This window comes from Canis lupus, chromosome 6 (assembly GCF_048164855.1).
Source record: "Canis lupus baileyi chromosome 6, mCanLup2.hap1, whole genome shotgun sequence".
NCBI classification, from domain to species: domain Eukaryota; kingdom Metazoa; phylum Chordata; class Mammalia; order Carnivora; family Canidae; genus Canis; species Canis lupus.
The window spans coordinates 67,641,416-67,655,973 of record NC_132843.1 but is presented as its reverse complement, the minus strand read 5'-3'; the positions used below and the strand labels follow the sequence as shown (position 1 = coordinate 67,655,973).

Sequence of the window (14,558 nt, the reverse complement as noted above, 5' to 3'; positions counted from 1 at the left end):
GCGTGACACCTTGTTGCTGGGCGGGGAGCTCCTGAAGTGGCAGCTGGCCGCGCCTGCTCCAGGCCCCTGGAGCCCCCCAGCAGGTATCATTACTGCATAAGAGACCCATCATTCTGCATTAATCTGGGATTCATCATGATAGCCATGACCATAATTAATTTATTTGGTATTAATGTGGATGAAATATGTACTGTCCTTTCAGGGGAAATCAGGCTGCCTATAAGCATTAGTTAAAAGGACCATTAAAATCAAACCTTCCCCAGATCCATTAGGCGAAGTCTTTCATCCTGAAGAAGATAAAGTTCTGCTGTGTGAAATGTCATGAATAATTAGGTTGATTGCTGTTTTAAACTCTGCCCCTGCCTCTCCAACCCCTCCCGCCTTCCTCCTGAAGCAGGCAAGCCTCACCTACAGTGGAGCCCCCCCTTCGTCACCCTTGTCTACACTGGCCCCAAATTCCCCTCGGCCCTCTGCGACTACCCGTGTGGCTCTGTGCCTATGGGCGCATGGGGAAGGGGGCCCCCTCGACCCCACTGGACTCCATTTTCACTGTGTCTGCCTCCCCCACTTCTGACCCTTGGCCCAGGGTGGCATGTGGCGCCTTCCTCTTGCCTCAGTGCTGGTCCAGAAAAGAATAGCCGCGGGAGAGGGCTGAAGCACCGTCGTTCACACTGAGGTCTGCAGACTCCTCGTCCCGAATGGTGCAGGGGTGTGAAATGCGGACTCCTGGGCTCACGGCAGACCAGCTCAGCTCAGGGGCTGTGCGTGGGGAGGGGATGGGGGCTGGCCTGGAGGGCTTCGGTGTGGGGCGGAGAGCCTTGCTCTTGCTGCCAGAGTCGAGTTTCTCCAGAACTGCAGTGTCGACGCTGGCACGAGCGGTCTCCTGGCTCCCCTTGTGGGAGCACTGTCAGCTGGAGGCTCTTTGCACACTGGCTCATGAACACACGCAGTTGCCCGGTGGGGCTGGTCCTCTAGGCCTCACGGGAAAGCTGAAGACCAGCCTGCTCGAGGGGCTCGGGGGTACTGACCGGGCAGTGGGAGCCCTGGTGTGTCAGCCCTAGAAGAGGCACTGGAGACCACTGTGACCCAGCTCTTCCCCTGGTGGTTAAAGAGCCCGGGGCGCAAAACACTGAGGGCGGGCGGAGATGGGAGTGGATGGTAAGCACGGGGTTGGGGGGCAGGCCCAGGCCCGGATGCCCATGGCCACCCCATGTGGGAATCGGCTGATTAGGACGTGGGGGATGGCCAGAACCCCCCTTCCCCCCACCACGCGCTCTCATCCCTTCCTGCTGCCCCAACAGGCGCTTCGGCACAAAATGCACGGCCTGCCAGCAGGGCATCCCCCCGACCCAGGTGGTGCGCAAGGCGCAGGACTTCGTCTACCACCTGCACTGCTTCGCCTGCATCATCTGTAACCGGCAGCTGGCCACGGGCGACGAGTTCTACCTCATGGAGGACGGGCGGCTGGTGTGCAAGGAGGACTACGAGACGGCCAAGCAGAACGGTAGGCCGAGGCGCCCCGCTCGCGGCCCTCTCCAGGCCTCTGTCCGGGTGGCGCCCCGGGCCGGGTCCTCCTGGGTGCGCGCTGCCTGTCCCTCAGAGCCCTCCGCAGGTCCCGCACCGCTCCCCCCCCACTTCCTCTCTGGCGGGCTTCACTGCAGCGTTAATCGGGTTAGAGGTAGAGAGAGCAGCCCGGCCCCTGCATTGGTCATGGCCTATGTGGCTGGCTCCTAGCCTGGGGTGGGGCTGGGAGGGCGCCGGGGCTGCTCACTGGTCTCGTGTCCTGCGGTGCACGTGTACCTCGGGGCCCCCACACCTCACAGGCTTGTCAGCGAGCCCAGCGCCAGCCTAAGTTGGCTCCCCTTTCGGTTAACTGCGTTCTGTTTCCCGTCTCAGGCTGTGGGCTTGCCGAGGGCAGGTGAGGTGAGGACTCCCTGTGTCTCCCCAAGGCCCTGATACCAGTCAACCACAGAGCTTCCTACCCACCTGCCCTTCCCTCAGCCCCCTTGGGGCCCAGGCTCTACGCAGAGACCTCCACGGGGTTGTCATTGTCAGGCCGCAGGGTTAACAGTGCACCTGGAAAAAACCTGCCCCCATGGGGGCAGCCTGGGCAGGGCCGCTGCTCTGCCCTCCAGCGCCGTGTTCTGGAGCAGCCAGGGGCCTTTCCGGGGCCTGGACAGGGCGGTGACCCCTCCCCTGTAGCCCCACCTCGGGCTCCTCACTCACAGCTGGGTGCCCAGGGGCTGTGCCCTTCACCCTGGCTCCAGATGTGGAATTTGGCCCAACTCTCCCTGGGAATCTCAGATGCCCAAACACAAAACATCAAGGCCATTTGCCTTTGACTAGAATTTTCATCCACTCAGGGTGTTACTGCAAAGAGCAGCTCTCAACAGCTCTGGGCTTGATGGGAAAAAAAGCGACAACAATGTCATGTGTCATCTTCTAGATCTTTCCTGGGCCCCCCACACATGTGTTTTATAGATCTGAGACAGACATGGAGAAATGAGTATATTTTTGCTGAATAACCACAGTTTGAGGGTTTTGTGGTGGTGCGGAGGCAGAGGTATAGGGGCCGTTTTGGAGAGGCAGCTGGAGCCAAGCTTGGCTTTGGTGGGAGGTGAGCAGGACAGCACTGCAGGGGCGCCTGAGTCAGAGGCTTCCACTTTCTTCTCCCAGAACCCCCACAGCCCTGGCCTTTCAGGATGGACAGGCCTTTGGTCTCCTTTCACCTCTTTCTGGGACCTCGGCAAGCCCATTCCCAGGCTCTCTGCCTTAATGTATTCATCTATTCTGGTTTCTTAAGACTCCCTTGATGCTGCTGCTTTGGAGTCAATTATGATGTCATAGAAGATTAGGGCATCTTGTCGGGGATAAACCATCAAAGCAGATGGACTCAGAGATCCCCAGCTGCCTTTGGAACTCTGATGCCCTTCCCCAGGGATGCTAGGAATGTGCCACCTCCCTCCAGGCTGGCGGCTGCTTCTCCTCATTGGAGGCCTTTTTAGACCTGGCCTTGCATCCAGCTCTGCTGGGGATGGTTCGAGAAGAGGGGGAGACTAGCTGGGAGGCAAGAATGATGTGGAGTGAACACTCTTATCAAGGATTGTCTGTGCTGTACCAGACCTTGGTAGGACACCGGATTTGGCACCAGAGGCTGGTGGACACCTCTGCTCAGTCACTAACCTGGGGGTCCCCTGGCCAGCTGTGTAACTGGTTCAGCCTTGGTTTCTCAGCTCTGTATGGGGAGGCGGTGGGGGTAACAGCACCTGCCGCATAGGCTGTTTCCCGAGGTTCAAATAGGATGACGCCTGTGGGGTGGATGCTGAGGGAGGGTGAGGACAACGTTGAAGAGGAATGCAAACAGGGGGCTGAGATCTGCTTTAGGTTTTCAAGTAGTGGAGGTTACACAGTATTCCTGACCTTTCTCTTCTTTGGGACACCTGGTTCTTTTTGTTTTAATTCCTCCCGGCTGATCTAAACCTTCTTTCAGGCTTCCAGTTCCCGCCCTTGTGTTACACAAAGGACCAGTATCAGCTATTTGTACCTTAGTGTGAATGATTTTGTTCATTTGTTATATCTCCCTGGATATTTGCATTTTCAATATAATGAGGTTGCATTTTATGCCAGGGACAAGTGCTAGGAGACCCTGCATAATTCAAAACCAACATATTTTAAGACTAATTTTCCCATAGGAATTAATGTAAAAAGTAGGAGGGGGGATGTATTCTGGAAGCACATAAATCCATAACTGGTGAAGTGTATCTTTGCCTTAATGCTACTTTTTATTTTCTCAGCACTATCTCTAATACCTTGTAGAATGCTCTCTCCTAAATTAACAGCCTAGGATATCGTGGTCTCGCTTGGCCTTCTTCATAGCATTTTATCACATTTAACTTCCGTACCAAAGTTATTGATTTTTGGGTACATTTTTCAGCACGAGCACTGCCACCACTACTTAATGAATACTTGGATGACATTGTTATAGGATATAAAAAAGATTTTAAATTATAATAACAGTGAATGTTAAAATAACAGCATAATAGTCCCCATAATCGCAAGAAGAAAGTCCTGTGCACATAGACAGCAGTTCTGGACCAGTGGGCCACCGACCCAGGATGACGGCTATACCCCAGTGGCCGTGGCAAAGAAAACCATTTCTAAATAATTAGGCCAGCCTATTTAAAAATTAGACAATTCTTGATGAATTAATTTTTTTTGCTGGTTTCATTATTTCAAATTTTATATCTCAAGACTGTATTGATGTTTTAAAAGGGCACTATTTCCTGTTGGCATCAAAGGCTGTCATGCTGTTCTCTTTACAAATATGGGCAGAAGGGATTGATTCCTTATGACAGAATTTAGAGAATTTTGGAGGTTTTCTACAGTCTGCCACAGTGGCTCTGGGAGCTTTCTCTTTGGATCCAGGGCTCCAGGGAGGGGTTGGGTGGCTGGGGTTTGAGGACAGTAATGGCTCTGAAGAAGGAAACAGCCTGAGAAGAGAGGACTGGGGACTTCATGCTCCCTCTGCCATGTACATGACAGTGGTGTGGACTCGGCCTGCACAACTGATTCTTACAACATGGTGCCCGGCTCAGGGCAGGCTGTGTTGTCCCAGGCTTCAGAGTGGGGAGGCCACAGGCCCATGTCACTCCCTCACTCAACAAGAATGTCAAACCCAGGTCTTCTGGCTGCAAGAAACCCTTTTTAGAATTGTCATGAGAATTGTTTGCCCATAAAGTTCTCAGCTCACACCAGGCACATAGTAGGTGCTTAGCAAATGTTGGCCATTATTGATCATCAGAGAGGGTTTTCTTGAATGGAAAGGAAAGAAAAAAGAGAGGAAGGTAGAGATGTAGCAGAGACATGTTAAAGGACACAGGGGAGGGAACCCAGAAAACCCAGAGAGCCAGGGATGCCGTGGTGGTTTGTTGACTGAGTGGAGGTGCCATACAGAGAGCAGATGGAAGTCTAGTGCTGGGACAGGAGACCAAGCGTCCACACCTGCCTGTGTGCTCCTGCATGCACCGGGCGCCTCTCTGCCTCTGACTGGACAAACCAGCTCTGACTACCAGGAACACCAGGCTTATCTGCTCAGAATCCACTTGAGAATGTTGCTCGGTCAGTGGGTTGTCCTGAACACTCTTCAGACCAGTGGTTTTCAAAAAGTTTGACTATGACCCCGAGTAAGAAACTCATTTTCACCTCAGTACACATATATATTCATACCGTGAACCCCAAACAACTCCTGTGAGACTGTACCTGCCCTCATGTATCCCATCCCATCCCATGCAGCACATTCCCCCCCCCGGTTTTTAATCCACTCAATTGACAGCACAAACCCATTAGTGGGTTCTGACCTATAGTTGGTGGACACGGCTTAGAGGACGCGTGAATGCGCAGGCCACCCCTGCTGAGCCAGGGAGGCCACCGCAAAGGGGTCTGGGAAATGAGAGGCCGTGGAGGGGAGGCGGGGCAGGGGTGTCTGGGGCAGCCCTGGCTCCTTCAGCCTCACAGCCCAGCTACTGAGGCCCGGCTGGCCCGGCAGGGTGTTTGCCACGACAGGGAAGCCCGTGGAACTTACACCTGCAGGCTGGTGGGAGCCCCCGTGTGGCCGGGCTGGCAGGTGGCAGATGGAAGGCCAGCGAAGGGCTGTTGTCCTCACGTCTCCGTGACCCGGGAAGGCCTGGGGCGAGGCCGTCCACCATTCCTCCCCTCGTCCCCGTGGCTCAGCACACGGTGGGCAAGACCGCGTGCGAAGAGGAGGGAGGGATGAGCGCCAGCTGCTCTGGGCGGGCAGAAGCCAGTAAGGAGGGCTCTTCACTGCAGATGACTCCGAGGCCGGAGCTAAGCGGCCCAGGACCACCATCACAGCCAAGCAGCTGGAGACGCTAAAGAACGCCTACAAGAACTCCCCCAAGCCCGCCCGGCACGTGAGGGAGCAGCTGTCATCGGAGACGGGCCTGGACATGAGGGTCGTCCAGGTGAGGCCCCAGCTACCCGCCCCCGGCCTCCTCTGCCGTGTCGGTGGGGTGGGGGGGGCTGGGCCTGCGTCCTCCTGCTGGGCTGTGGGGGGGCTGGGGTATGGATCTGCGCTCTCTGTGCTCTGCCAGGAGGAGGTGGAGGTTCAGGGAGCACTCTGGGGAGCTGGGCTCGGGCCGTGACCCCGGGAAGGGAAGCTCCTGGAAGCAGAGAGGGAGTTCTGAGGCCCTGGGGCAGGGAGTAGTGGGCTTGGGGCACTCCTGGCCCTGAGCTCCACCAACGCTTCAGCGCCTGTCTCCAGCTAGCTGTCTTGGGGAGCCTGGGGTTTGGGGTGGACACCCCCCGAGTGTGTCCTTTCTGCTTGTGTGGCAGGTTTGGTTTCAGAACAGAAGGGCCAAGGAGAAGCGCCTGAAGAAGGACGCGGGGCGGCACCGCTGGGGGCAGTTCTATAAGAGCGTCAAGAGGAGCCGCGGAGGCAGCAAACAGGAGAAGGAGAGCTCTGCAGAGGACTGTGGGGTTAGTGACAGTGAGCTGAGCTTCCGAGGTGAGCAGGGCTGGAGGGGCGAGGCCGAGGCCTTAGGAAAGGCCCCTGGGAAACAGTAATTCTTGACACACAGGAGGGATCTTTCTTGAGGCCTGACGCCTGTCTCCTGAATGCAGGCTCTTCCCTGCGACTTGCAGTAAAGGGTGGGGGGTGGGGGAGGCAGTGGCCCTTTCAGGTGGGACAAGGAGGAGAAGACAAGAGAGCTCTGCTGCTGGAATGTGGAAGCTGGGTTCCCCAGGACCATGGGCCCCAAGGCCTCCCCTCCTTTCCTGCTGACTGGGGCTCTCTCACCGGCCCGTGCAGCCAGGAGCAGACAGCTGTGTCTTGGCCCCTGCCCTCAGACCCTCTCCTGCATTTCCCTCCTTTGCAGGGGCGCTGGCCTCCCTCCCATGACCCCCTGGAGCAACCCCTTCCTCCTCTCCTGGTGGTAGGGAGGACATGCTCAAGAGGCCCTTTGCCCCTGGGGGAGATCAATACTGTGAGTGCATGTGGGATGGGGACAGGCCTCACTTCTGAAATCCCCTCCCCCACCGCCCACGTCATCCTGTCCCCTGCACAGAAGCTTCGCAGCATGCGCTCCGTTCAGATCTGTGCATCAGCAAAATTTGCAAATCACTGCATGCTCTGGATCTGAGGTTGTTTGCAAACAGCCGTACCTGTTCTCATTTACTGAGTCCTCAGCTGTGGAAGGTCCTCTGTTGTGGGTGGACAGGAAGAGTAGTGAGCGGGGGTCCGAAATCTGGTTGCCAATTGTGGCTCTCTCAGATTGATTTGCTTCCTCAGTTTCTGCATCTATAACTGGGGAATAATCACATCCTTGCCCATCTCAGTGGTGGCGTGGGGTTCAATGAACATGGCTGACCATGGATGTGTTTGGGTGAAGCTCAGCACAGCTGAACACTTGGAAGACATGACTGCCACCACAGGGAGTCTGCGGCCCCCACAGAGGGTCGTATGGAGTGACAGGTATAGGCAAAAGGCCACATAATGGAGCTGAGCCTTTATCCTTCTGTTCCCTTTAAGGAGCATGAGATCTCCTTTCTTTTCCATTTTCAGGGCAGAGTGGGGGGCGGGCAGGTTGCCAGGAGTGGGTGTTGAAGTTCAGTCTGGGGAGGCTTGCTAGGAACTGCTGCATAGGTCCAGAGTGGGAACAGAAGAGGAAGTTGGTGGGGCAGAGGATGGAACATGATGCCCCAAGAGGACTGTAGCTCACTCTAGAAGTCTGTCCTGTGGGGCCCCGGGAAGGGCTCAAGGGCCTGTGCTCACCTTCCAGTCCTGCTGGTTAGGAAAGCCATCTGATCTCATTTGAGCTGCCAAAATCCATGTCTGGGACACATGCAGAATGGTTAAGTCTTGCTTTGTAGCTCTTTTGTGTTGGGTGCACATGGGACCCCCGGTTGACCCGTCATGGGTCTCTCTGGATAATTCTATAACACTTTATTTTTTAACACTAAAACTGCTTGCCTCTGTTGGAGAGATGAGTTCTTCTAGGTAGCACAGATTCCATTAGAAACCCTTAATGAAATTCTTCAAGAAACAAGAAGGTCCGTTTGCCTTAATCAAGTCAATACTTTGTCCCCGGTGAAGAGCTTATTCGATAGAGAAACCACGTCTTTCAGTATTGAACCTGCTTTTCCAGGTAGACCAGAAGGATTTTGTATACATGCCTAAGAGTGGTCCTCAGCTACCCTTAGCACACGGGCCTGTTTCTTTCCCAACCAGTGAAACCAAGGACTTTTCTCAGCCTGAAAGCTTTCAGATTAAATCTTGTCAGCACGTAGTTTCCATTTGTGAGGTTGGTAACGTATGAGCCACAAACCTCAGGCATTCATATTCTTTAGCAGAGCCATTTTAGTACATGAGCCACACGGGGCCAACAAACTTACCAGACATCTGTCCAGCCTTCCGGGATCTGCATTCAGTCTCTGCAGGTGTTTCTTCTGTTTTTCCCTTGATGCGGGTCAGTCTCTGGATGCCAGGTTGACGTGTCTGTCTGACTCATGCATAGGCAGCGAGGCAGCTGCCATCCTTGGGCTTCTTTCTTGGTCATGTGTATTCCTAGGTTGTGAAGAACAGGGACCACTGGAGTCCTGGCGGCTGACAATAAATCTCCGTTCTTTTGTCCACAGAGGATCAAATTCTCTCAGAACTTGGCCACACCAATAGGATTTATGGCAACGTGGGGGACGTTACAGGCGGACAGTTAATGAATGGGAGCTTCTCCATGGACGGGACAGGACAATCCTATCAGGACTTGAGGGATGGGAGCCCTTATGGAATCCCCCAGTCTCCCTCCTCCATATCGTCCCTGCCATCCCACGCTCCTTTGCTCAATGGGCTGGATTACACGGTGGACAGTAATTTGGGCATCATTGCGCATGCAGGGCAGGGAGTCAGCCAGACGCTGAGAGCCATGGCTGGGGGACCCACCTCTGACATCTCCACAGGAAGCAGTGTAGGCTATCCCGACTTTCCAACTAGCCCAGCCTCTTGGCTCGATGAAATGGATCATCCTCCTTTTTAAACATCTCTCCTCCCCACCCTACCCGTCCTGGCTTGAGAAAATATCTTCAAGGATCAAAAGAGACTTGCCTTTTAAGGATCAAAAGTGCGCCAATGTGAATTTCCATTATTTTCAATGGAAGTCCTCCGCTGATCCCTAGGTGGTCGAGAGACCACGCTAGGGCCCTGTCATCCCGGGGAAGTAGTGGGAAGGCGGCCTCCTCCCAGAACACAGCACAGGGGCGCAGAGCCTAGAGCGCTAGGGTGCTGCTTGGTGGCTTCCTACCCCCGTCCTGCTTACAGGCTTTGGCTGCTCGGTGCTTGTTGGCACGAGGTGACTGTCAGGCCATCTTGGCCTTTGGGAACTCTGCTCCGACGAGTGTGTCTCATGAGCTGCCTCCTGAACCACTGCTCTCTCCAGAACTGAGATTCCTAAGGTAGAGGCATCATGGCCCTTGAGTATAATAAAAGTGATTTCTGGACCACCCTATTGAACGCTCATTTTGAAAATAAAAAATCACTTATTAAAGGTCAGTGAAAACTTTGATGGCCACCGTTTGATATTGAAAATGTCCCCTTCTTTTTTTTTTTTTTTTTTTTTTTTTTTGCTGTGAAAAATATGACTTCTTCCCTGCCCAGAAGTACAAGCCAGACGATATTTGTCATTTTGGGTTTTTAAGAAATCCTGTCCCTCTCACTGAATCCTGATGGCAAGAAGTGGTTTTCCTTGCAGGTGACTCAGGCTGGAGCTGAGTGGCCCTGGACCATCACAGCGACGGCCCGACGAGTCCCCTCGGTGCACAGTGTGCCTTTTTAATTTGCTCCTATCATTCATTCCACAAGACAGGCTGTGGGTCGCAAAGGGATCAAAGCTAAAATTCGGAGAGAACAGAACGACAATCAGTGCACTCGGGCAGGCGCGCCGGGACTCTAACCATGCCCGCTGCTAGCTTAGCCGTGGGCAGACGTGCCTCCCCGAGCTCCCCATCCCGTGGACTGAGATGATACCGCGTCGGTCTTGCGGGAGCCGGTGTAGGTGAGCTCGCGAGCCCATCCGGCCAGCAGCCAGCCCTCCCCAGCCCTTTACAAACGAGAGCTTTCTCTGGGGTAGCTGACTCAGCGGGACAGCGCTGGTCTCTTCCCAAAACTAGTAATGCTTTCTGGCCTAGCTTGGTTGGGAGGAAGCCCTAGGGAGCAGCCCCGAGATGGTGAGAAACGTTCCGAGCATTGGGGGGTTGCAGCTCCCAGGCTCTGCGGCCCCAGAGGCAGCGCTCCCCAGCCAGGGGCTGCAAAGACCCTCGGCTTGCAGGCTGGCTCTAGCCCCTCACCCAGCTGGAGGCGCCCCCCACCCCCCCACCCCGCGCAGACTCCACAGCGTCCTCAGCGTGGAGAGGCCACGCTGAGCAGGTGGTGCAGCAGGGAGTTCCCCATGAGCACGCAGTGGTTAGCCAGGCGGGCCTTCGGCCGGTCCCCTTGGGAGATGGTGGTTCGCCTCTTGCTGCCTCCATTCTCTTCAGCACGATCAGAGAGTAGGAAAGGGTAAGTAGGCATTGCCTTTCCTTCACGTGAAGTGATGAGGCCACAGATCCTGAGGGGCTTCCCTTCTGTGAATGCTTCGTCACCTTTGAGGACCACGAGATTTAGGCATGTGCTGGGCGGGCTAAAGGAAGACACAAAACACTTCCACTGTGGCCACTGCATCTACCATAACCTCCTTTACAGGACTAAACTGAGGTCAGGCAACCTTCTTTAAAACATGTAAGTCAGTAGAGTCCTGGCATAAGCCTTCGGGCCACCTTTGCTCTGATCGGTTTGGATTTTACCCTTATTTTTTGGTGTGCTGCAATTGCTGTGATTTTTGCTTGGAGAGTCCACAAATATAGACTTCTTAAGGCTCCGGGTGTAGGGATGGTGGTGTGTTACACCCAGCCAGTTGGCTACTGGGAATTCCCCAATAGTGCAACACTGGGAGTGAGGGCGGGACACAAATGTAAGACCAGAAGCCACGCGAAGGAAAGGAAGACCAGCTGTCTTTTAGGAGGACAGCTGCTTACACACACTAGTCTCAGCAGGCTGCTTACCCTACGCAGGAGAAAGGGTAGGGCAGTGAACCAGTTGCAAACTGTTCCACCCAGCCCAGTCTCGCGGGTTTTGACTCTTTGGTCTCGTATCTCATGAGACCTCAGAGGACCTTCATGTTTTTGGGGATTACGGTGCAGCTGGGGGGTAAGACTCTCTAGGGAGCCATGCCCGCTCAGCGTGGCAGTTTTTTTTAAGAGCAGCTGAAGGTCACCTGTTTTAGTTTCTGTACGTAACTTCCTCATGCTCACTCCTGATTCAATGGTGGGAGGCTGGGAGGCTGTCCCTATTCCCACTAGTTACAGAGGTCTCTTGCGGCACTCAGTGAGCGGTGCAGTCGGTGGCTGTCGTAGCCTCTTTGGTTTCGGAGGGGTTGGTTGGCTTGCAGAGCCCTGGCGAGAGCACTGGCCAGAAAGCCAGTGGGGGGAGCTTGAAGGAAGTTCCCTAAGCCTCCGGCCCAGAAAGCAGCAAACGCTGGTGCCTCATTTAGAAGTACAGCTGCAAGAGGCCTCGGATTCGAAGTGGATCGTCTTGCAAGTGAGGTTAGCACGTGGATGGGCCAGTGGCATCCAGGAGCCACAACATGCCAAGACTTCCTTGGCTCTTCTGTGGTTCAGAGAGGGAGAATAGAACGTCACCTTGAGATTCTCTTCAAGGCACTCCTCTATTCCTCATCACAGTGATAGTCTAATATTATGGTATTAGTCTGTTACTGAGGTATAAGGTGCTACATAGGAGCTGTTCCCTCCTTACTAAAACAATATGGATGAATTTTGGAAAACGAAATGAGAACTTCTAGAGGCATTTACAATATTTGGATTTGTCTTTGGCTCTAAGAGGGCAATTAACTAGCAACCATTTTCTGCTGTGCCCGGCTGATCTTAGGGTAGGAGGCTTCTGAATCCAGGAGTCAAGTTAAAGACAAAAAGAAAAACAAAAACCCCCAGTTTCCAGGGATAACTAGTATGAGCAAAAATGGGACCTGAGCAGCTATAGAAGAATCTACATTTGTTGAGAAGTAGGAAAAGCATAGAGGAACTACCAAATCCAGGGGCTCAGCCAGCCCTCTAGGTGAATCGCACTGCTGGGGAGCCTGGCTCCTTTCGGGGACTTGCTGTGCAACTCGAGGCAAACTGCTGTCCATCTTCGTGCTTTCTCTTTCCTGCCCCATCTGGTAGTTATGAAAATAACGTAAAATGAAAACCAACTACCATACTGATAACATTATTCCTGCAAACTAGGATGGTGAAACATCAGGGAAAGAGAACGAGACCTAAAACAAGCATTTGGGAGTGTCTTTAAAACTTGGTCATTTTTGTTTTTGTTTTCTTGCCAGTGTAAAACATGAAATCTAGTAGGATCACTGGGGCCATTAGGTCTGCATAATTACGTTGACACTGCAAAAAGTGTGAGAGATCTGTAGAACAAAAGACATGAATGCCTCTGAAGCTCCAGCTGGTTATTCTGAAATGACTGCCTCCTTGCAGGAGGGGCTTCAGGGCTCCGGCTTAGCAGAAGTGCTCCATGACAGTGCTCTGACTGGTGTCCATGCTCCCATGGAACCCCTCCCACGCACCACTACTGACAACCCGGTTATAACCGTGGAAATGATGACCATACCTCCTCAGCCAGCAGGGTCTGGAAGGACTGAGGAGGCTCATTTTTAAACATTGCACTTTAAAAATTGGAAACCGTGAGATGAAGAAAAATTCAATTAAGCGGAAATGAGTTTTGTTTTATTGGCTGCTGCTGACGGGCTCTGGGCATGCTGAAAGCTAAATAAAAAGCACATCACTGGCTCTCTCTTTCTTGGATTGGTCAATTGGCCCTTTTTGCAGTAGTTGCTCCAACTGCTCTAACATGGGGACTGGAGCCAAAAAGAGAGAGCACGGCAAAGCCATCCCATCCAAACACTGCTTGGTAGGACCCCACGGAAAGCACAGTTTCATGCTGCTAGCTCTGGTGAGGAGACAGCTGCAGGTTTGGGAGGTGTGCCAAGCATTCCTTTCCTTAAGGAGGCAGAGCACAGGTGGACAGAGAAGGACACCCCCACTCGCGTCTGCTGCCCACCTAGAGACAAGAATCATTTGTACTTCCCCACTTGAGGACTGTGTTCAGCCAATCATGTGGGTTCAGGGCTGCAGGGCCCCAGAAGCTGCTCTGAACTTGCATTCAGACCTCAAAGTCCCAGATCCCCTACGCTCTGGATTGTTGCCCTCACCCTTTGCAGTGTAAATTTTGTACAGTTAAAAAGAAATGAAGTCTCATTTCCTGGGGGAAAAAAAAAAAGAAAAAAAAGGGACCCACTCATCCTTATTTATTGCCATGTGACTTTGGAACACAGAAGCTGGTGCGTTTGTTTGTATATGCCTCCTGTGTGTTGGCATGAGATGTGTATGGTAAAATTATGTCAAATAAATATGGAAATTCTTTAGAAGCTGATGTGTCCTGCTTTTCATTTTGGTTCTCTGGATGTTTTTTTCTCTTGATATAATTAGAACAAAAAGCTAAGCTGACATGGGATCCTTTCACCACCAGAAGGAAACCCAAAATACAACTCTGAATGCCAGAACTACTCACAACCACGAACACCAGCTCAATAATGGTTGTTTGATTAGAGGAAGTGCTCTGGCTTATAGCAATTTTCTGGAGCCCGATCCTTTGCTCGGAAACTTAGAGGGTGGGCAGAGAAGACCCACTGACCACATAATCTTAGTTAATGTTTGTCCTGTTGCATTTTTAAAGTCCTTCACACTTAAACATTTTCTCTCTAGAGAAAGTACGTGCAAACATCTGTATTTGGGTGAGGGGTGGACAGGGGGATAGAAACACCTCATCAGACTCATCAGGGCTCCTTGACATGCTTTTCTAGAAAAAAATCTTCATTCAGATTTCTCCTCTGCAAGAGGCTTTATTAGTGTGCAGGATCTGAAGTTCAGCTGGAATGGAAAAAGCAACACAGCTTCTTTCACCAAAAAAAAAAAAAAAAAAGAAAGAAAGAAAAGAAAGAAAGAAAATCCTCATATTTAGAGCCGGGCTTCCATCTAGGAAAAACTAGAGTGCTTTTTTTCGTTAGTGATTGGTTGTATTTGAAGAGAAGATCCCAAAAAGAGGTGCCCTGTCCCAATGGCAGTTACTAGTCACATGTGGCTATTTAAATTGATTAATACATTCAATAAAACTGCAAGTTTTGTTCCTCCCTCCAGCTCTATTTCATGTGCTTAGTAGCTACCGTATTTGGACACGCAGATGCAGAACATTTCAATCCCTGCAGAGCGTTCTACTGGACAGTGCTGATGGAGTCTGCCTAGGGAGAATGGGCAGAGGAAACCTCATCACTTCAGCTACTCACTATCCTGGAGCACTTGGTGAAATATTTGGAGACTCCTTAGACCGTGGCGTCTTCTCTGTCATATTTTACACAAGATTTTATTTATTTATTCATGAGAGACAC

General features: G+C 52.6%; 1 protein-coding gene across 1 annotated transcript; it reads left to right on the top strand.

Moving 5' to 3' along the window:
• The first annotated feature begins 776 nt into the window (after positions 1-776).
• On the top strand, positions 777-9,588 carry LHX4 (LIM homeobox 4). Its single transcript, XM_072831544.1, has 6 exons — positions 777-1,046; positions 1,112-1,158; positions 1,302-1,504; positions 5,827-5,981; positions 6,352-6,523; positions 8,653-9,588. The coding sequence occupies exons 1-6, from the start codon at positions 777-779 to the stop codon at positions 9,045-9,047; spliced, it is 1,242 nt and encodes a 413-aa protein (XP_072687645.1). The 3' UTR covers positions 9,048-9,588.
• The last annotated feature ends 4,970 nt before the right edge of the window (positions 9,589-14,558 follow it).

Excerpts from the sequence above, each read along its gene's own strand:
- LHX4 (XM_072831544.1), top strand. The coding sequence starts at position 777 with ATGGGGGCTGGCCTGGAGGGCTTCGGTGTGGGGCGGAGAGCCTTGCTC. Across the intron at positions 1,047-1,111 it reads ACCGGGCAGTGGGAGCCCTG|AGCCCGGGGCGCAAAACACT; the intron begins GTGTGTCAGCCC and ends TGGTGGTTAAAG. Across the intron at positions 1,505-5,826 it reads CGAGACGGCCAAGCAGAACG|ATGACTCCGAGGCCGGAGCT; the intron begins GTAGGCCGAGGC and ends TCTTCACTGCAG.